This window comes from Solanum stenotomum, chromosome 5, assembly GCF_019186545.1.
Source record: "Solanum stenotomum isolate F172 chromosome 5, ASM1918654v1, whole genome shotgun sequence".
In the NCBI taxonomy this organism is placed as follows: Eukaryota; Viridiplantae; Streptophyta; class Magnoliopsida; order Solanales; family Solanaceae; genus Solanum; species Solanum stenotomum.
This window is the reverse complement of record NC_064286.1, coordinates 39944611-39968498: the sequence shown is the minus strand read 5'-3', so window position 1 is coordinate 39968498 and position 23888 is coordinate 39944611. Positions and strand designations below refer to the sequence as shown.

At 36.9% G+C, this 23888-nt stretch overlaps 1 protein-coding gene across 1 annotated transcript; it reads right to left on the bottom strand.

Annotated features, from left to right (window-relative positions):
* Window positions 1–1436: 1436 nt before the first annotated feature.
* LOC125863959 (uncharacterized) lies at window positions 1437–1877 on the bottom strand. Its single transcript, XM_049543920.1, has one exon. It carries the CDS (start codon window positions 1875–1877, stop codon window positions 1437–1439), a length of 441 nt encoding a protein of 146 aa, XP_049399877.1.
* Between the last annotated feature and the right edge of the window lie 22011 nt (window positions 1878–23888).

Sequence of the window (23888 nt, the reverse complement as noted above, 5' to 3'; positions counted from 1 at the left end):
TGTGAAATTTTGGTTCATGTTTGGCCTTATTTTGAGACAAGTATAAGACTTTTGTCAACTGATATATATATATATATATAACCTTGTCTATGAAATGGTTGATAGTAGAGAAGTAGAAATATTTGTTGAGCACACGAAAGAGGACCAATGGAACTATGATATAGCTGATTCTGAGGGCAACCCACAACAAGGCGGAGAAGATTTTGTAGATGTGAATATAATAGAAAAAAGTGATGAGTGTGATGCCACATGTGAAGAACGTGAGTCATTTAATGACTCTGATTATTCTTGGAAGCAAATGATATGATTTTTGATAAAATCATTGACTCTAGTGTAGAATGGGTTGGCCTTTACGGGAGAAATAGAGAAAATCAAGTTAAAGAAAAAACAATGGAGGTTAGAGTTGCCTCAAACATGTTGTCTATGTTTCCCAATGACACTCAAGAAAATGATTGTGCTACGTCATAGGAGGATTTAAAGAGTTCGCATGGAGATTCTGATAATGAAGATCCTATAAGATATACTATTTTTACTCCAACTAGACATTTGGAGAATTCAAAATTTAAGTTTACGCTTAATATCATTTTTGGCAATAGCAAAGAATTCAAGTGAGCAATTGAGTTACATGTTGTGTTACAAAAAAAGACATCAAGTTTAAGAAGAACAAAAGTACAAGGTCAAAGGAAATTTGTACGGTTTAAAGTTGCAAATGATTCATATTTGCATCAAAGTTTAATCACGATGAACCTTTAAAAGATACAGACAATAGGCCTTGACCATTGTTGTGGCAAACAAAGATAGAACAAGACTATTGACTCTGAAGTTTTAGCTAAGAAGTATGTTGAAGAATTTTGGAATAAATCCAAGTTGGGGAGTGAAAGAATTCCAAACTCAAGTGATGAGGACTCATAATTGTACTATTACTCGAACCCATGCTTATATGACAAAGACGAAGACATTAGATCTAATTACAGGAACTAAAGAAGAGAGTTTGATATGTTATGGGATTACTGTGCTTAGCTAAGGAGGAGTAATCTAGAGACTACATGTATTTTGAAGCTAGATGAAAATAAAAAAAAACAATGGTTAATGGTAGAAAATGATTTTTAAGAAACACATGGTTCGTTGCACAATGACAACTTGATATTTTGGTATGTAAGACATGCTATGCAAAGCCTCGGCATATCATTCGGGTGCCATTGCATAAGCCTTTGAAAGGTCTAAATTCCTTAGCAGCATGATGGGTGAATTTTCCTTTAATTCTAACATGCATTTAATAAAATATGTCAAAATATATGCATATTGATTTTTGTTAGCATCTCTTCGTGATTCTAATTCGTAATGTATTTTTTTCTATACCTATGTGGCTGGAGACCGTTTGGTGTTAAAGTATTTAGATATTCTTCTTGGTAATAGTTATTTGTGTCATCTTCTGCTTAGTCAAAGCTATTGAAAATCTTGCTTTCACCTAGGAATAGGGATATTAACTTGTCATTAAGATTGTCCACATGGTCATTTCTGCTTGCTAAGATCGCTCGTTCGGTGACATATTTTGCGCTAGCATCATTTTTGTGTAGGTTTGGAAATATCTCTTTTATTATGTATTCTTTTGAAATTCCATCCCTACAATGATTGGCATTCAATTGTTCTGGAAGATGGATTAAATTATCGCCTATTGTTGGTTTATCTCTGTTACCCACACGAAGCAATAATTCACTGAATGTTGGATCTGTTCTTGCTCTCATATTTCTCCTAAATTGAATCTTCTCCATGAAAGGCCATAGATAAGATTTCACCAAGCTTTCATTTACAATTTCTGCTCTAGTTGATTTTGGAACTACTGCTAGTACCTGCCGAAAATCTCCTCCAAAAACCATAAAGTTTCCACCAAATGGTTTATTGGTCCATTATGTCTCTAAAGGTCCTGTCGACTTTTTCTATTGTTTGTCGCTTGGCCATTGGCGCTTCATCCCATAAATCGCTTTTGATTTTCTAATCAATTTGGCAACACCACTTTGCTTTGATATGTTTGTCATAGTTGACTCATGTATTTGCAGGGGGATCTTAAACCGTGAGTGTGTTGTACGTCCTGCAGGCAAAATTGAAGCTGCTATGCCACTGGTTGCTATAGACAAAGCTATCATACTTCTTGATCTAACATTGGCAAGCAATGCACGGTATAGGTATGTTTTCCCAGTTCCCCCTGGTCCATCCACAGAGAATATTCCAGCTGCTCCACTATCGATTGTTTGCACTATTTTTGTAAAAGTGTGCTCTTATTCTGGAGTCAATTGTGACTGTGCATCAAAATTTTCTAGAGGTACTTTCACGGACATTTCTTCATTTATTTCTCTACATTTTGATGTACCAACTTTGAGTAAATTGTGATCTAGTTGAGAAAGGTCATATATGTCTATGCTTTTGCCCATACTTTCCAAATATTGATTAATACAATTTAGGGTACACTATAGTATAGTATTGTGTGAGTTTCCATATAGCTTGCTAAAGTCCTCAGACATATGTTCATAATAAGTATCCCAGAGTTTTGTTATATCCGTTGGGTTACAGTGAACCAAAATTGTAGCAAACAAACTTTGGAGAGCTAATGACACTTTAAAGATAACAACCTCTCCTAAACATTCTGAAATGCTATTGTCGGACTCGAGTAACCCTCTTTCTTTGGCCGCTTCTTTGAAGGTCTCACATTTCTTGCCGTTGACGGTGAGTAAGTCGTTGAATGACAACGGTCCTCTTATATGGTTTAGTAATAATCGCTCATAATACCTTTCCCCTTCTTGAGGATTAGCTGTACAATTTAATGAATGTTTAGTAATAAGTTTAACAATTATCAATGTGTATGCAGTTATAGTTTACTACATTTGCCTTACCAATTGCAATGCGACCAACAACAGATCTTGTATTCCTTTTTGTCCTAGTCTTTACCTTGGGTTTTCAAACATAATACTTAGGTAATTCTCTATAAAGGTATGGTTGTGCTTCAATGTAAATTGAGTACATTCTGAAGTACTCGATCAACATTGTTTGCTTGACACCATCCCAGGCAATGATATTTTGTAAATTTTGGTTTTTCCAGTAAAATACAGTAAACTCGTTTATAGTTAGTATTTGTGTTATGACCATTATATTTATTATTTTAAATAAATAGTGTTTTGTTATGCATAAATATGTGTACCTAAATGTTTTCCTAGCAGATGTAGTTGAAGGTTGATGACTGGAGGTTGCATTTCACTCAAGTTGAATTCATATATTCTCCATAGCACTTTAGGCGGTGAAACCCACCGAGCATCTTAGAAAGTTTGAATCTCATCAATAAGTTTTTCACCATCATCAGACTCAACATAAACGGCATACCGATCATGACCTTTATATATAAACTTGTATAGATATTTTATTGCTTTGACTCATGAATAGACCTCAACATTAATGTTGCAATTGTATCTTGTAAGAAGATAAGGGATATAAGGTAGAATCCATTGCTTAGTCATATTCATTCCCCGAACACTCTCTATCCTTCCATCCCTTCTTCTTTTATAAATTGGATATCCATCATTTGCTTGAATTGATTTGTTGTTCTATGGAGTAGGATAATGATATTTACATTGTCCATTTTGCATGCATGTGTTTGTTGGCCTCTTTTTTCCACCTGGACCATGCATGTCATGTCCCGAGGCTACCCCCAGGACGTGGACACGGGACCTAGTATCACGAGTGACCCCAAGCTAACCCTGCTGGCATAATCATAAGCATACTAAAGATAAATTCAGCAATAACATTGTGCTGAAGCTAAATCATGTGAAAGTCTGAAATGATGGGGAATACCCATATCTGAATATATGAAAACTGTGAGTTTAAGTACAAATGAGAAATAAAACTCCAAGACTAAAGATGAAACTAACTATGACTGAAATAAAGTCTCTACTGACTAGAAATGCTGGGACATGCCCTAGCTAGATCTAGAAAAACTGAAACTAAAAATAAAAGCAGGAAACGTAAACATGTCTCTAGTCCTATAAGAATGAGGACTCACCACTGATGCTGTTGAACTGAATATATGTAACCGATCTATGAGTGATCTGGGAACTGAGAGCCTGAACCTACGTCACGAGAAGATGTAGTGCAGAGTATGCGTCAGTACTTGAAAGGTACTAAGCATGCATGATAGAATAAAACCGAATAATAACGTAACTGAACAAGCAAATAAGCAAATGATATAATCTGAACATGATAAAGATACTGGAAATACTGAACATGGCTAAACTGAATGCAATGACCAAGTTTATAACATGTTGAGACTGAATAATGAACTATACTGATAACATGGTCATTGCAATAGAATCTGACTGGACTGTGGGAGCTACTAATAACCGATATAAAACCACATGAGCTAAATATGGAGTCTGATGTATAGCCCCATGCAGGTGTGATCACTAAAATGATGCCCACAGAGGGGACTTATAACTTACGGGGCACGTAATTCTGGGACTTAAGGGTGACTGACCCTAGTCAACTCGATATTAAGATTCTCCAATTGATTATGTAATGAATAATTTATAACTAGATATCGTAATACGGGATAGCTCAAGACTGACATGCTTTCTGAAATGCAACATTAATATGTTGATACTGAAACATTCAAATCTAAGGCATGTTTATCTGAAATAACTTACTTAGCATGTGTAATTCATGAACTAAACGAACTACATATCTAGGGTTATGAATTTATGAAAAAATCTACACAAAACGATATTAAAATCATGATAATCTGATTAGGAACATTAAAGTAACTAATTCATAATAATGTGCTGAAATTCTAGAAACCCTAGGTCTAGATAATATGAAGGGAATCATGAATCAGACTGAATTCTAGGGACCTAATGGGTTAAAGGAACCCACTAGTGAAATCTCACGTACTTGGTGACGAATTCCACAGAGAAATCTTTCAATTTCGGGGCTGGAACTGATGAAACCTTGTTGCGTTCTTGAACTAGGGTTCTTGACCTCTTTCTTCTCTTACGCTGTAGTTTTTCTAAGTTTTGATGAATGATCTGACTTAGGTAAGTTCTAGTTATATTTCTAGGCTAAAACTGATCGAAACCACGTAGTTTAGGTGCCCAATAAATAGGGAAAAGGCCGAAAGACCCGTGACTTAACTGTTGCTGGGGTCACCGACAGATGGGACCGACGGACCATCGATTGACTGACGGTTCGTGCTAGTTAACCGTCAATCGAGACTGAAGCTGGATTTAGTGGGTCTGATCCACGAACACGGATCACGGTTCATGACCTGACTTACGGTCCGTGGTTCCGGCCGTGGGTCAACACTTTGAGGGATTTTGGGCTGAGTCTGGGGAGGGGTTGCAGATGTGAACCACGGACCACCAGCATGGGCAGTGGATCACCCTACGGTCCGTGGGTGGCAACCTTTCACACCTGCAACTTTTGGAAATCTGCATTGAGGTCTGTTTTCGGGTACAGGGTGTTACATTATCTCCTCCCTGGAACATTCGTCTTCGAATGAAGACTGAACTAGCTAAAATAGAGGGAGCGAGCTGCACCCCTACCACTAAACACTGAAAGCAGATTTCTGACTCAACTAAGTTCCAAGAATATACAAATGTGCTTAAAATGCAAGTACAAATTGAAGGAACATAATACTAAGACTAAATTTATGCATGAATGACTGAAATACTGCAGAGGAACTAGCACCTCAGGCTGGAATGGAATCAGAAGGAAAGAGATGAGGATACTTGGCCTTCATAGCTGCTTCTGCTTCCCAAGTAGCTCCCTCTACACACTGACTCCTCCACAAAACCTTGACTGAAGCGACTTCTTTGTTTCTGAACCTTCAAACCTGACGATCAAGAATTTCAACTGGTACCTCTTCGTAACTAAGACTATCCTTCACAACCACACTTTCTAAAGGCACAATAGACGCTGGATCACCCACACACTTCTTCAACAACGAAATGTGAAAAACCCGATGTACTACTACTAGTTCTGTCGGCAACTCTAACTCATAAGCCACATTATCAACCCTTTCCAAGATCGTGTAAGGGCCTACATATCTAGGACTGAGTTTCCCTTTCTTACCAAATCTCATCACCCCTTTCATAGTGCAACACTTTCAGGAAAACCCAATCATCAACTTAGAACTCTAGTTCCCTTCTCCTTACTTCTGCATAGGATTTCTGCCGATTTCGGGTTGTCTTAAGTCTACCTCTAATGAGTTGCACTTTATCCATAACGTCATGAACTGAATCTGGTCCTACCAAGGCTACTTCACCTAATTCAAACCAATCAACTAGAGATCTACATATACGCCCATACAATGCCTCATAAGGGGTCATTTGAATGCTGGAATGGTAACTATAATTGTAGGCGAACTCTATAAGAGGAGAAGTCGATCACACAAGCTCTCAACATGTCCTTTAAGGTCTGAATGGTACGCTCTGCCTGACCATCCATCTGCAGATGAAATATTGTGCTAAGGTTAACCTTAGTACCAAGACATTTCTGATATGACTTCCAGAAATGAGAGGTAAACTGAGGACCTCTATCTGAGATGATAGTCAAAGGAACCCCATGCAACCTAACTATCTCATTAATGTAAAGCTTGGCGTAGTCCTTCGCCGAATCTGTAGTCTCACCAAAAAGCACGCAGACTTAGTAACTCTATCAACAATAACCCAAATATTTTCATGTTGTATGCGACTGCGAGGTAAACCTGTGATGAAATCCATGTTGATCACTTCCCACTTCCAAGTAGGAATATCGATCTCTTGAGTTATACCACCAAGTCTCTGATGTTCTACCTTCACTTGCTGGTAATTAGGGTACTTTGCCACAAAATCCGCTATATCCTTTTTCATACCATTTCACCAAAAGACTTCCAGTAGATCACGGTACATCTTAGTGGCGCTTGGATGAATAGAGTATCTGGAGTTATGGGCTTCTGCAAGAATCTGCTCTCTCAACTCACCCACCTTAGGAACACATAATCGACCCTAATAGTGAACCACACCATCTCCCCCTTGGGAGAAACCCTCATCTCTCTATTGATGGATTGCACCCTTTAGTTGAAATAATATGGGATCACTGTCTTGTTTTTCCTTAACCTCCACTACCAGTGAAGACTCTGACCCATTTTGAACTGTTACACCACCATCTGATATGCTCATAAGACGAACGCCTAAGCGAGCAAGCCTATGAACATCCTTTGCTAGCTCCTTTCTTTCTTCCTCTACATGTGCTACACTACCCAGAAATAGTCTGTTAAGAGCATCTGCTACTACATTGGCCTTACCGGGATAGTAATGCATACTCATATCATAATCCTTGAGGAACTCAAGCCATCTTCTATGGCGAAGATTCAACTCTTTCTGGGTGAACACATACTGAAGGATCTTATGGTCTGTGAACACATCTACTGAACACCATACAAATAGTGTCTCCAAATCTTAAGTACAAACACCACTGCTGTGAGCTTGAGGTTATGAGTTGGATAGTTCTTCTCATGCACCTTAAGCTGTCTAGAAGCATAAGTTATAACCTTACCTTGCTGCATCAACACACAACCTAGGCCGACTCTGGATGCATCACGATAGATCACATAACCGTCTGAACCATTTGGTATAGTCAAAACAGGAGCTGTAGTCAACCTAGTTTTCAGTTCTGTGAAGCTTTTCTCACAATCATCTGACCACTGATACTTGACCTTTTTCTGAGTCAACTTAATCAATGGAGAGGCTATGGACGAAAATACTTCCACGAACCTTCTGTAATAACCCGCTAGACCCAAAAAACTTCTTATATGTGTAAGAGAGGTAGGTCTGGGCCATTGTCTCACCGCTTCTATTTTCTGAGAATCCACTTGGATCCCTTCGCTAGACACAATATGCCAAAAGAAAGCGACTAACTGCAACCAAAACTCACATTTGCTAAACATAGCGAATAAGTGGTGATCTTTGAGAGTTTGTAGAACTACCCTCAAATGATTTGCATGTTCTTCCTCATTCCTTGAGTAAATTAGGATATCATCAATAAAGACGATAACGAGCAAGTCCAAATACTGGTTGAACACTCTGTTCATCAAGTCCATGAAAGCTGCAGGAGCATTGGTTAGTCCATATGAAATAATTACAAATTTATAATGACCATACCGAGTTCTGTAGGCTGTTTTCGGAATGTCACTATCTCTGACTCTGAGCTGATGATAACCAGATCTGAGGTCTATATTTGAGAAATTATTAGCACCCTAAAGTTGGTCAAACAAGTCATCAATCCGGGGGATAGGATACTTATTCTTGATTGTGACTTTGTTCAACTATCTATAATCAATGCACATTCTGAGAGAACCATCTTTCTTCTTTACAAACAACACTGGTGCACCCCATGGAGAAATACTAGGTCCAATGAATCCCTTATCTAGAAGGTCTTTCAACTGTTCTTTCAATTCTTTAAGCTCTACTTGAGTCATTCTGTAAGGAGGAATAGAAATAGGCTGGGTATCTGGAAGGAGATCAATTCCAAAGTCGATTTCCTTTTTAGGAGGAACTCTGAGAAGATCTTCTAGGAACTCATTAACTACTGGAACTGACTCAGGAGTTGGGGTTTTGGAGCTTGAATACTTAACCCAAACTAGATGATAGAGATAACCCTTAGAAATCATCTTTTTGGCCTTAAGGTAAAAAATGAATCGACCCATCGTCGCTATGCTACTATTCTTCCTTTCTAAGATTGGTTCGTCTGGAAATTGAAAACGAACAATCCTAGTTCTACAATCGACTGAGGCATAATTTGAATGTAACCCATCCATGCCTAGAATGATATCCAAATCTACCATTTCTAACTCTACAAGATCTGCTGAGGTGACTTTCTGGGAGACTGTGACATGGTAATTTCTTTATACCCATCTAGCAATAATTAGGTCACCGACTGGAGTAGAGACTGAGAAGGGTTCTGAGAGAATTTTTGGACTAACATCGAATTTGACTGCTATATAAGGAGTTACAAAAGACAAAGTATCCCCTGGATCTAACAGTGCATAAACATAAAGGTCAAAGACTCGTAACGTACCAGTGACAACATTAGAAGAATGTTCCTGATCCTGGCGAGCCTGGAGAGCATACAACCTGTTTTGGAGCTGACCGCCACCTGTACCAGATGGTTACCCTGCTGAGTCGGTCGACCTTCTGGTGCTGCTGAAGTTGTAGATTAAGCTCTACCATTATTACCTCCTTGACCCTATTTAGAAGGACAATCCTTCAACCTGTGACCAGACTAACCACACCCAAAGAATCCTTTCTTTCTTGCAAGACACTCGCTCGGATGGTTCTTACCACATTTTGGACAAGTTGGGTAGGTTGTGGTGCCTGAAACACTTCCCTGAGACTTAGTGCCTGATGCCCTACCTTTCTGATCATTTCGAAACGTGGAGGATGGAATACTAGCCAATGAAAGTGCTGGAGTTGAAGAATTTTGCTGAAACTGCGAGTGATTTCCACCTCCCAGTTTCTGTTGAGAATAGTCATAGTTGCATGTCCTACCTTTCTTACTCTCCTTATCATGTTCCCTAAGCTTATCACCCTCAACTTGCTGAGCATGAATCATGAGCCTAGAGAAGTTCATATCTTCAAGCAACATAGCATTCCTACACTCTATTTTCACAAGATCGGATACCCTATACATGAACTTTTTCATTTGAGCCCTGGAGTTAGAAACCATGTGAGGAGCATACCTGAAGAGTTGGGTGAACTTGAGACCATACTTTTGGACTGTCATCGAACCCTACCTCAAATTTATAAACTCCTGACCTTTCGCCTCCCTCAACTCTCTTGGGAAAAACTTGTCCAGAAAGGCTTCACTAAAGCAATCCCAAGTGATTGGAGATGCATATGTACCCCTTTTCCCTTCCGCTGAGTATACCAGATATGAGCTACATCCTTAAGCTGGTAAGATGCCAACTCAACCTGTTCATTTTCAGTTACCTGTATCACTCCAAAGATCTTCTTCACCTCATTAATAAAGCTTTGGGGATCCTCACCAATCTGCGATCCTAAGAACTCAGGCGGATTCTTCAAAACAAAATCACGAACTCTAGCTGCAGCTGACCCAGCATTAGTATTTGCCGAAACTGGAACCTGCTGATTGTTCTGGTTGGTCACACTCTGAGCCAACAGCTAGATAGCATTCCAAAATTCAGCATTCGAAACTTCCTGATCTGGGACTTGAGGAGTTGCGTTTGCATTCCTGGCATTCACATTCCTTCCATAAGCTCTACGAGGCGACATTATCTAAAAGCGCATAACAAAGGATTAGCATGAGGAATTAGATCATACCTTACGCACGATAAGAGTAACAGAGAAATTGAAGTTTTTTTCCTAAAACACTTCTCCTTCTCATTAGATGTGGTGCAGTTCACACCCATGAAAAAACTCTACTCAGTGCGGTTTTTCAGACATCCTAGGACACTTAAACCTAATGCTCTGAGACCAAAATTGTCATGCCCCGAGGCTACTCCTTCGACGCGGACACATGATCTAGGATCACGAGTGACCCCAACCTAACCCTTCTGGCATAATCATAAGCATACTAAAGATAAACTGAGCAATAAAACTGTGTGGAAGCTAAATCATATGAAAGTCTGAAATGATCGGGAATACCTATATATTATCTGAATATATGAAAACTGTGAGTTTGAGTACAAATGAGAAATCAAACTCCAAGACTAAAGCTAAAATTAACTATGCCTGAAATAAAGCCTCTACTGACTAGAAATGATGGGACATTCCCCAGCTTGATCTAGCAAACCTGAAACTAAAACTAAAAGTAGGAAACATAAACATGTCTCTAGTCCTCGAATAATGAGGACTCACCAATGATGCTGCTGAACTGAAGATCGGGAACCGATCTATGAGTGATCTGGGAGCTGAGAACCTGAACCTTCATCACGAGAAGATGTAGTGCAGAGTATGCATCAGTACTTGAAAGCACTGAGCATGCATCATAGAGTAAAACTGAATAATAACATAACTGAACAAGCAAATAAGCAATGATATAATCTAAACATGATAAGGATACAAGAAATACTGAACATGGCTAAACTGAGTGCAATGACCAAGTTTGTAACTTGCTTAGAATAAATACTTAACTATATTGATAACATGGTCAATGCAATAAAATCTGACTGGATTGTGGGAGCTACTAATAACCAACATAAAACCACATGAGCTAAATGTGGAGTCCGATGTATACGCCTTATCGAGTGGGCCCAATATACCCTGACAGAGGTATAGAAGCATGCTGGAGTGATCACAAAGATGATGCCCACCGAGGGGACTTACAACCTACGAGGTACATAGTTCTAGGAATTGAGGGTGACTGACCCTAGTCCACTGGGTATTAAGCTTCTCCCAATTGATTATGTAATTAATAATTTATGACTGAATTTATGTAATACTGGATAGCTCAAAACTAACATGCTAAGTGAAATGCAACATTAATATGCTGATAATGAAACATTCAAATCTGAGGCATATATATATGAAATATCTGATCTAGCTGGTGTAATTCATGAACTAAATGAACTACATAGCTAGGGTTCTGAATTTATAAAAGAATCTACACAAAACAATATTAAAATCATGACAATCCGATTAGGAACATTAAAGTAACTAATTCATAATAATCTGCTGAAATTCTAGAAACTCTGGGTCTAGATAATATGAAGGGAATCAAGAATCTGACTGAATTCTAGGGACCTAATGGATGAAAGGAACCCACTTCTGAAATCCCACATACCTGGTGATGAATTCCATGGAGAAATCTTTCGATTTCGGGGGAGGAACTGATGGAACCTTGTTGCGTTCTTGAACTAGGGTTCTTGACCTCTTTCCCCTCTTACGCTCCAGTTTTTCTAAGTTTTAATGTATGATCTGACTTAGGTAAGTTCTAGTTATGTTTCTAGGCTAAAATTGATCAAACCCAGGTAGTTTAACGGTTAAACGACGTAATTTAGGTGCCCAACGAATAGGGAAAAGACCAAAAAACCCCTGACTTAACTGTTGTCGGGTCACCGACGAACGGGATAGACGAACCGTCGATCGACTGACAGTAAGTTCTAGTTAACCGTCAATAGAGACTAAAGCTGGATTTTGAGGGTTTGATCCACAGACATGGACCACAGTTTGTGACCTGACCTACGGTTCGTGGGTCCGGCCGTGGGTCAACACTTAGAGGGATTTTTGGGCTGAATTTGGGAAGGGGTTGCAGATATGAACCACAGACCACCAGCACGGGCCGTGGGTCACTCTACGGTCCGTGGGTGGTAACTGTGGGTTGCACCTATCACTTCTGCAAATCTACATTGAGGTTTGTTTTCGGATACGGGGTGTTACAATTCATCATATGACTAAGCACTAATTCATGCAAGATGGTATATTGACATTTATCTGGAATCTCTGCTGAGATAAACCTATCATACGGATCTCCTAATTTTATCTTGTGCCATTCTTTTAATATAAGGAGTAGGTGTATGTGTGGTAGCCCTCGGTTTTGGAATTCTACCATGAATACATGAGCAGCTACAATTCCAAATATTTCTTTTTTAAAAAATTGGTCTTTTAGATCCTGCAACTTAGCTCTGAATACTCTTGTCACCAAGTCAGGTCTATCTTGAGGAGTCTGTCTGGGGCGCAATTCTCGTTGGATCTCAATCTAGTCAGGAATACACGACATTGTTATGAACAGATCTGGTTGTCCAAAATGTTGTACCAAAGCCATTGCATCCATATATCGTCTTCTCATATCTCGTCCCCCCAATAAAAGATGATGTAAGTAGCTTTCTTTGCCAATTCTCTCTCCTCTTTATTCTCCCGTGCAGACACTATCAATGATACCTTGATAAACCTCTCTTCTAAAATTTGATTGTTCATTTCTGAAATATTCTAGCCTTGTTGTTTCCAATTTTATGTACATGTCAACCACAAATTGTTGTAGTAACCTTCCACATATGAGTAATACTGACCTCTCTGTTTCTCGTGCTTGTAGTTTGTAACAATAGTATCTCTGCAAGAAACATTTCCCTTGGTCTTGCGACGGATATCTACAAGTGTTAGAAATCATATTAAGATTATTTAAATTTTATGTTAGTTACAATATTGGTATAAATGAAAAGTGTATTGTATGATAATTGTAAAGGTATGTCCTTATCTCTTATTTCTCTTTGTAGTGTGTTATGCATACTATGTATTTGGAATGACTTTAACGTACAAAAGTGTTTATAGAAGAATTGTTCCAAAAATATTTGTATTTTGTACGTGTTGGTTGTAGTATTTGGATACATGTGAATAGTTTACATAATTTTTAAGGCGAGGGAAACTATTGTAATAGCCTTTTGTAAATGCATCTCAAAAACTGACATTTATTCCTTTTTAATTTAAATTTCGCAAGTAAGTGTAATACACCATATAGCTAGAAACAAAACTAATGTAAGCTGATGGTATTCACATAAGTTTGTGCATACTAAAATCATAAAGATCAGGAGGGGAGCTAATTAATATTTGTTTGTATTTAAGTAAATTTGAGTTATACCACAACTCTTAATTGTAATATGTTGTTCGTACTAACATTTATTGGTAGAAGGCTTTTATGACGTGTCATTATTATCGTATATTGTGTATGTATTTTTTAATTAGTATCTAACTTGTGAAAAGTGTGAGTAAATTTTTTTAAAAGAGGGTAGAAGCTGATACACGTTACCTTGATCCTCGTTGGATAATATTGCATCAACTGATATGAATGTTGGAATATCATTGTTTAGAGTTGGGGAGTGGCCACTTCTTCTGTGAGGTTGCCTTTTGTTTTGTTTTCTTATTGGGAGAAGGCACAAGTACTCCCCTAGACTATGACCGAAATCCCAGAGACACACCTTAATTAAACTAAGGTCCTATTACCCCCTGAACTCATTTTGTAACAACCCGTATTCAAAATAGACAAAAATGCAGATTTTGAGAAGTTGCAGGTGCAACTTACGGTCACCATCCACGGACCGTAGGTCAGACCACGGCCCGTGCTGGTGGACTGTGGTTCACCACTGCAACCCCTCCCCAAACCAGCTCAGAAAATTGGCTAAGTCTCGACCCACGGACAGACCCACGGTCCGTAGATCAGACCACAGTCCGTGGTCTGTGTCCGTGGATCAAGACCTCCTTTATCCAGCCTCTGACATGAACTACGATTGACCAGCACGGACCGTCGTTCGATCCACGGTCCGTAGGTCTGACCGTAGATCGAAGGTTAGCAGTCAGTTAGCTGAAAATTCTGATGGGTCAACTTCAGATGGTCATAACTTTTAGCACAAAATTAATTATGTGTCCCATAACATATGGTTAGATAGATAATTGAATTATCTTTCCAACGCCACCGAGTTTACTAAATTTCGACATCCGAGTAAAACGTTATACCCGTTTTAGTGAAGCCCTGTCGGGCAGACTCGACCTACGGACCCAATCGATGGACCGTCGATTGATTGACGGACCGTCAGTCAGGTCCGTCAGTCACTCCGACAACAGCTAATTCAAGGGTCTTTTGGTCTTTTCCTATTTCGTTTAACCCCTTAGATACGTCGTTTAAATCCTAAATCATGAGGTTTTAATCAGTTTAAGCCTAGAAACATAACTAGAACTTATCCAAGTCAATTCATTAATCAAAACTTAGAAAATTAGAAGCAAGAGAGGAGAAAAAGGTCAAGAACCCTAGTTCAAGAACACAGCGAGGTTCCTTCAGTTCCAGCCCCAAAATCGAAAGATTTCTCTGTGGAATTCGTCACCAGGTATGTGAGATTTCACTAGTGGGTTCCTTTCGCCCATTAGGTCCCTAGAATTCAGTCAGATTCTTGATTTCATGATTATGAACAGACCTAGGATTTCTAGAATTTCAACAGATCATCATGAATTAGTTATTTAAAATGTTCCAAATCAGAATATCATGTTATTGCTCAGTTTATCGTATAAATTTCAGAACCCTAGCTATGTATTTCATTAGTTCTTGAATTACACATGCTAGATCAGATATTTCAGTTATTCAGATATACATGCTCCAGTTTTATGCCACATTATCAGTATATTTCAGCATAAACCCTATTTTGAGTTATAAATCATGAGAAGCTTTTCTTTAAGACAACACTTGAGTTTTAAACTGTGTTTTTGAGAAAGTTAAGATGAGTTTGAGAAAGACCTTCTAAAACATGATTAGTATGACAATTGAGTAGGTCATCAATGTATGAATAGTTCAATGTTTATGCAGTATGACTTCCCAAGTCATCAATGATCAGAGTATTGTTTTCGAAAAAGGAGTTTTCAAGTATGAGTATCTACATGTCAGTATTTTAAGCTATTCAGTATTTCAGTCATAATATATTCAGTTATACATGCCTCCGTTTATGAATGCTTCACTATCAGATTAATTGTTGCATTCTCAGTTTGCATGTTCAGTTCTGAGCTATCCAGTATTTACATAAATTCAGTAATAACCAGTTAATCACTAATTCATTGGGAGTAGCATAATACCGAGTTGGACTAGGGTTTCAGCGTACCCATATAGTCCCAGAACTACGAGCCACGTAGGTGTAAGTCCCCTCTGTGGGCAACATCAGTTTAGTGATCACGCCAGCATGCCTCTATACTTCTGGCAGGGTATATTGGGTCTCTCGATGGGGCGTATACATCGGACTCCACATTTAGCTCATGTGGTTTTATGTCGGTTATTAGTAGCTCCCACAGTTCAGTCAGACTCTATTGCATTGACCATATTTCAATACAGTTAGTATTCAGTCTCAGCATGTTATAAATTTGGTCATTTCATCAGTTAGCTCAGTATTCAGTATTTTCAGTATCTATATCATGTTCAGATTATTTCATTGCTTTATTGCTTTGTTCAGTTATATGTTATTTCAGCTTTACTCTATCTTGCATGCTCAATACTTTTCAAGTACTGACGCATACATGCGCTACATCTTCTCGTGATGTAGGTTCAGGTTCTCAGTATCCAGATCACGCTTAGATCGGTTCTCGATCTTCAGTTCAGCAGCATCAGTGGTGAGTCCTCATTCTTCGAGGACTAGTGACATGTTTATCTTTATCATTTTTAGTCTTTAGTTTCAGTTTTGCTAGATCTAGTTGGGGTATGTCCCAACATTTCTAGTCAGTTTAGAGGCTTATTTCAGACATAGTTAGATTCAGCTTAGTGTTTTGAGTTTGATATTTCTTTTGTATTAAACTCTCAAATTTGATATATTCAGCTATAGTATATAGGTATTCCCCATCTTTTCAGATTTATTTATGAATTAGCTTCCGCATCAGTTTATTTTCTTTAGTATGCTCATGATCATGCCAGCAGGGTTAGCTTGGGATCACTTGTGGTCCTAGGTCCCGTGTCTGCGTCTCGGGGTAGCTCGGGGCGTGACACATTTTATATATAATATTGTACACCTTTTGTCTTATGTGGCACACCCCATGACTTCACGCAGTTGAGGCGTGTGGGATATATTTGGATGCCACGTAAGCCAAAAAGGTGTATAAAATTTTAAAAACAATGAATTCAGGGGGGGTCATAGAACCTTAGTTTAGTTAAGGTGTGTCTCTGGAGTTTGGGTCATAGTATAGGGACGTACCTCTACCTTTTCCCTTTTCTTATTCCTTCATGCCATCCACCTTCACCGTTTGGGAAGAGCAAAGGATATTGAAGAGGGTCATAACAGCCGAAATAGTGTTTGACTCTATGTTTGTACCTTGAATGTTCATGAACAATTATTTCTCGCTCAAAAGGTATATTTTGATTGTTTTCATCTATCCAAAGTACTACAACTTGATTTACTGTGGGTGTGTTGTACACTCGTTGATCCAAATAGGCATTTACAGCAATTAGAAGTTGGAAATTGTGGAAACTTGATTGGTCTTTTAGTTGGCGAAATATTTGCGCATATGGGTTTCCCTCCATTACCTGTTTGATCTTGTTTGCAATTCTGTCTGATAGAATTCCTTCATTCACCTTTGATATCCTGTTGTCTGTAACAAAGAAATATAGTTGGAAGTAACAGCGATTGTTATCCCGAGGTACCAATGATGGTAGATCGTGATAAATTTGACCTTGTGCCCTGAATGTGTACACTCATTTTCTTGCAGATGCTATTTCCTTATCCAGATTAACACCAAAAGATGTAAAAGCAAAGATGCTATTATATGCACGAATATTTTTGCGAAACTCTTTGCCGTCTTCAGTAGAAGCCACAAACATTTTATATAGTTTTGTCGGAGCTTCAGTGGTTGCCAATTTGATATATCCGCGTGCACAACAGAATGTTGGAGGTTCATGTTCAAATCTTTTTGCACCACAATAAATGCATTCTAGGACGGTTTTTAACACGTGCAAATATGATAAAGATAATTTGTAAGCAATAGCTCCTACATATATAAATATGGTGGGAGATGAATATGTATTGAATGGTATTGAATGCCCAAGTTATGTAGGATATGAATAGGATTTTTCCAATGTACGTCCAGCTTGAGACTCTTTAGATAATGGTCTAAATAGCCAATTTATTTTAGGTTGCTTCTTCAAACGTGGAAGTTCATCTTGTAGATATGCTATTGTTTGGTTTGCTAATATATATTTTTCCACCTTTCGCAATGCGCTTCACAATTCTTTTTTTTTTCTATGAGGGGAAGAACGTTTTATACATTTAGATAAAGCAGGTAATACTTATGTATGTCTCATGTATCTAGAATATGACATGATTATCTAAATTCTTACCTGTGTTGGTCATATCATTTTTTGTGTGGTTTTCATGATGATCAACTTTATTGGTAGCAGGAATGGTGTTTCCTTTATCACATGTTGGATTCGACATGACAATATAATAGTTTGCAGTGGTTATTAGAATAAGATAAAGTGACGACTATATGTAGTACAGATGTAAAAAGTGTATTAAAAACACTTATTTTTGAAAATCAGATGTAAATGTAACTCACTTAAGTATTGAGTGTTAAAGAGAGAGAAGTCACACATTGTTGAATGGTATAGTGTGTGTGATCTATTGTTGTTTTGGCATGTTGATAAACATTGCATCCAATAACAATGGATTTGCCTTTATCACCTGTGAAGTGAATTGAACAGTAGGGTTAGATTTAATTATGAACTATTATAAGTATTTAACATATTAGATATACCTCGATGTTGGTTGTGTGTCATTTGTTGATTTGGTTATGTCAAATTTTTGGATCGTCAGAGTGACACTTCTTTTGTCTTGTCGCAATGGACATATGTTATTTTGTAGTGATCTAGAACATAGCGGAATCACCAGTGACTATTATTTCTGTTTGAAGTGTTTACTTTGGTATAGATATGGGCAATAGACACCTTTATTCTGAAGTGTACACTTTTCTATATATAGTTAAGAAACACATCTAATGTATGATGCATGGATACCTTTTTACATGTATGCCGTTTAGATTGCTGTAGAAGACTGTAGTTTATCTGTTTGGAAGTAATAAGGTGTGTACGCTGAATGTTTTGTAAAGTTGTTAACCAAATTGAGTGAAGTAAGAGAAAGTTAGTTCCTAATAAAAGCAATGTTAGGTGAAGTTGCTCGTTGAGAAAAGTAAAGTAACTTTCAAATATTAGAATTAGCTAGATAATAAGCATTGGTAGTTAAACACAAGGAATTTCTAAATCAACTATATATTAGTTTTTTTCTAGTTTGATCTGTTTTTTTAACGGATGTGGCATATTATTCTTTCCTTTAACCTTCCTGGTCCTTTTTCTTTGTACCTGAATTATCGGGGTTTCATCATCACATTCATCTGGTAAATTCTGCTTTCAAACCTCATGTATCCTCACTTCAAGTTGATTTTCCTCAGTAGTGGATTGTTTAACTTTATTGCTCCTCTTTCATCTATTTCTTTTTCTTGGAATTTGAAACTCGATTTCAACATGTATAATATCTTTTTCAACATGAGGTATCTCCGCAACTCTGTTTTTCATATTTTCATCATCTCTAAGTTTGTTGATCCTCTGGCTTCTTTGTTTTTTAATTGGAGTTTCAACCTTGGTTTCGGTTTCAACAAGTATAATATCTTTTTCAACATGAGGTATCTCCGCAACTCTATTTTTCATCTTTTCATCATCTCTAAGTTTGTTGATCCTTTGGCTTCTTTGGTTTTTAATTGGAGTTTCAACCTTGGTTTCATCTGATGTAACTTTCTTTTGAACCTCATGTATCTCTGTAGCTATCACATTTATGTTGGTCTCCACATTTGGAAAGTTACAATCAATCTTCAAAAGGATACTAAATTCTTTCCCTTGCTCAATACCAACTTGCGATAGTATTCAGATTCTTCTTTCTGTAGAATAGGAAACTCTTATCTATTAGTATTTCAGTAAATATAGGAAAGCGATATTAAAATGGGCTGATATTTTATAGAGTTAGTGATTTACCTTTTTAGATGTAGATTGAACATAATCTTTTACGTCACAACCCAAATAATATTGTGCCGCATCAAACAATGTAATCCTTAGAAATTGATTCTCAGCAGTGACATCAATCTTTAACCGATATCTAAAATACATTTGAAGATTTAATAAGTATGACTTCATTTATTTGATAGCTAAAAGTTAAATTTATTTCAAAATTTAATCATTAACCTCTCCTCATAATCAAGATCTTTAGTCCCCTACAGGAAGTACAAGTTGAACTGCTTTTTATTACAGTAACTCGCCTGTAGCTTTTCTTGCAAGTATGATACCATGGGTCTGTGTTATTGTCAATGCCGGGAACCATAGCATTGAAATTCTAGAACATGTCCTATACATAAATTAGGAAAATCACTTAATTATGGTTTAAACATATAATTTGGGTACACGTTGGGTTTTACAGAGGTAAGTACCTTCACAATGGCAAGTGAACAACTTAAAATATTGGCAATTTTCACTTGGCGGGCGGTTTGCATTAGTTACTTGGCATTAGACTTATGTCAACCATTTGTGCCTTCATGTTGTCATTCCTGTAATTTAAAAGTAATATCAATGACGTAGCATGTAGGCTATAAATAAGTGTAAATAAATACGCATTACTTACCATTGTTGGAGATTGTTGGCCTTTTCAAACTGATGATTTATTAGCAAACTACTAATAGGAGCCGTGGAAAGGACAAAATCCCCTATTTTGGCAGGAGTAATTAATTCAGTGAAACTTTTATGTAGTTTGAAACTTGATTCAAATATATAAATGGAGTAGATTTATACCTTGGTAAATGGAGGATTTGACATCACAAAAGGCAAGCACTGGTTTGCCACTTCCAAGGGTCTGTAACATTTGTCCTTCGATTTCAGTGAAATCTCCCCATAAAGTCATGACTTTTTTATCATACCTATATATGTAAAAAAGGGATATCTTTATGATAAAAGTTTAATAACGTGAACTATTTATATGAAGGATGCATAGAAAGTATAAAGTTACTTTTCGTTTGTAACGATTACTTCTCGCCTTATGCTTCGTCCTTCTCCATTTAGTGGTTTTACTTTGAGTAAAATACAAATCACATCCAAAACCAAAAATATATTATTAAATACAAATTTTGTTTATAGGTGCATTAATGCACAACAAACATGTAGTGAAATTTACCGAACAAACTCCCATTAGTGAGTTTTTCAGCTTCATCAAAGGAAATAAATCCATTTGAAAATTGTTGAGTCTTAAATTGATTTATGTCCTCAACGACCTCTGTGTTGTTCATGAATGCTACTTCGAGGTACTTATGCACATATACGAAGTTTGGTTTAGCTCCATTTAACTTTCAATTTATAATGTAGTAACTTTGATTAAGTTGAAAAGAGTTGCTCCATGCATGAACATCTTTATTGAAAAGAGTAGTTTGTATTTTTGTTCCTGGTGGTAAGACTCATAATCATTCTACTTTCAAAAGAAGTCAACATATTAAGTAATGAATATAATATAAAATTTAATTATAGTTACCTCTTCGTCGACGAATATTAGTTGCCAACGAATACCTTCACCGTTTGCATTTTTGTACTCTTTTGTTAAGCTTCATCGAATGACTAAGACTTTAATCACCCATTCTGTTGCATATTTCTTCAATTTGCTAATCGATTGACATTGTTTCTCAAGGTCTTCCACACTTTTCATTGTATGGCTATAGTGGCTAGGATGTACTAATACAATATATATTTGTGATGTAAATGTGCTTTATTTTTAAGTAATTAGTATTTTTTAGGTCAAACAAAAAAAGATGACCAAGAATATAATATTCACCAAACTTATACTAATTCTTATTTTTTTAATTTTAAAAGCGAGCGACTTCAACTAACAATAGTATAAATATCATGTTAATTGAATCAATTAAATACAAGGTGGAGAAGTGTGCCAAAAGCAAGAAACCTGTTAAAAGTATTACAACATGAAGAGATAGTAAATGTAATTTCAAATTGAAATAAATTTATAAAAAAATAAACAAATTACTGTAATGGAAGTATTACAAATGAAACAATTTCAAAACGGAAAAGTCTTAACCCTATCCACTACATAGTTAACTACCTCCTTTTCGTAAAGCTCCTGTCATGTTGTGGTGCTTTATAGAATTTACCCTATTAATCTAAAGTCGGCAAAGGAAAAAAAGTTGACAGATATAAGTAACTCTGACAAGCAAGAGCAACACAATCTGCTAATCACATATGTTGAAGGTCTAGTTGGATAGAAAACCTGCAACTCTATAGGCAAGTAGGTTCTTCTCCACTTAAGTGGCCATATGTCCCATATACTGAAATTGGTGTATACTTGTAATTTTAATGTTTCTTTTAACTTGCTTAGCTCCACTTAGGTGTGGCAGAATGGATAATTAATATGAGTATTCACTCATATTTATCCATTTTAAATTGGTTGTGTATCCAACTCATTTAAAAATGGGTAAAAACGAATATTACTCATATTATCCATTTAAAAGTGGATACTTAAATGGATAAAAGGTGTTCATTTACACACACAAAAATAGTGATAAAGGGTGGGGTAGTAAGATAGTATTTTTAAAAATTCCACAAAAAATGAAAAAAAAATTTACATTTGTTTTTGGATAGGGGTGTTAGGGGAGGGGGGGACTGGTAGGGGTAATGGTGTTGGGGGGGGGGGGGACTGGAAGGGGGAAGGGTGTTGGGGGGGGTAAATTTTTTAAATTTTATTTTGTTTAAAAAAAAATTAAAAATTTTGTTAATTTTTTTTTGGATGGGGTGTTGGGGGGGAGGGGGGGGCTGGTAGGAGTAGTGGGTGGGGTGGTAAAAAAAATTTAAGATTTCGTTTCAAAAAAAATTAAAATTTCTTTTCAAAAAAATTTAAATTTTTGTTAATTTTTTTTGTTGGATGGGGTGTGGGGGGAGGGGGAGTTGGTATGGGGATGGGGTGGTAAATTCATTTTTAAAAGATTTTAATGGAAGAAATTTAAAATTTTGTTAATATTTTTTTTTGGGATGGAGTGTGGGGGCGGGGTAGGTAGGGGTGGGGTGGTAAATTTTTTTAAAGGGGGTAGGGGGTGGGGGGCTGGTAAGGGGGTGGGGTGGTAATTTTTTTTTAAAAAATTTTCTGACAGTTTTTTTTTGGATAGGGGGTAGGGGGTGGAGTTAAGTGATAAAGAAACTTCTATATTTTTTTTGTTTTCAAAGCTTTTAACAAGATTTTTATGATAATAAGGGTAAATATGGGTACCCATATTATCCATTGGGTAACTCGTTTTTATCCATTTAAAATGTGAGTCAAGTCGAGTAATTTATCCATTTTTATTTAACTCGTTTTTGATCGACTCATAATCGACTCGACTCGCTCGTTTGCCAGTCCTAGCTCAACCACTACTCTAACCACAGTAAATACTCTACTTTTCTCAATTATCATAACCAAAACTCAAGTAAAAAGCATAGAGAAGTTTGTAAAACACCAACTTATAACTATTCCCAACCTTTATTTTTCGGGAGAAGCTCAATAAGATGGACATACTCTTAATAAGCTTTAAAAAGGTCAATTTTTGAATAAACACTATTAAGCAAATCTAAGTGTCCATATAGAGGCTTATGGGTGTGACATTATCATATTTTAAGTTACATGGTTTTAAATTAATAATTTAGGCACATTCGATGAATTTCTTTAGACAAATACAATGTATGAACCGAAGTTATTGGATTCGGATAAATCGATAACCAAAACCCTAGCTCTGCCCCTATTTATAGAATCCTCCCTCTTCCATAAGTTTCTATTGCTGCAAAAAGTTGAATCCCCCAGAATCATATATACCATACAGAGGCAACTTCTATCAGTGCTCCATCCACGTACTAAGTATCAATGCTAACCCATTTGGTAGGGAAGATTTACAAAAAGCAGACTCGGAAAAATTAAGACAACATCATTAAAGGAAAACATTCCACGTTACTTGGTGTCTATAATGTTATTTACATAAAGGATCTTCTAGATATCTAACTAATCAACAACAACATGCCTAGTGTAGTCCCACAAGTGGGATCTAGGGTAGATATCCAACTAATCATAGAGCAAAATTGCAATCAAATTTCTTTTATTAGAACACTCACAATGTTTAGTATGTCAACACATAAAACTTATATTCAATCAGTAAAAATGGGAGGAAGAAAATAGACTATCTACTTTCAATTCCCCTTTCTCACCAACAAACGCAAATGTAAGACACAATTAAACAACAAACTACTGTTAAACAAATGACAAGCTCCTTCTGGAACAATAAAAAATGAGTTGCTGCGTTAAACCCCTAATGGAGTTTTTAGGACAACCTCATGAACCGGTG

Excerpts from the sequence above, each read along its gene's own strand:
- LOC125863959 (XM_049543920.1), bottom strand. The coding sequence starts at position 1,877 with ATGGTTTTTGGAGGAGATTTTCGGCAGGTACTAGCAGTAGTTCCAAAA.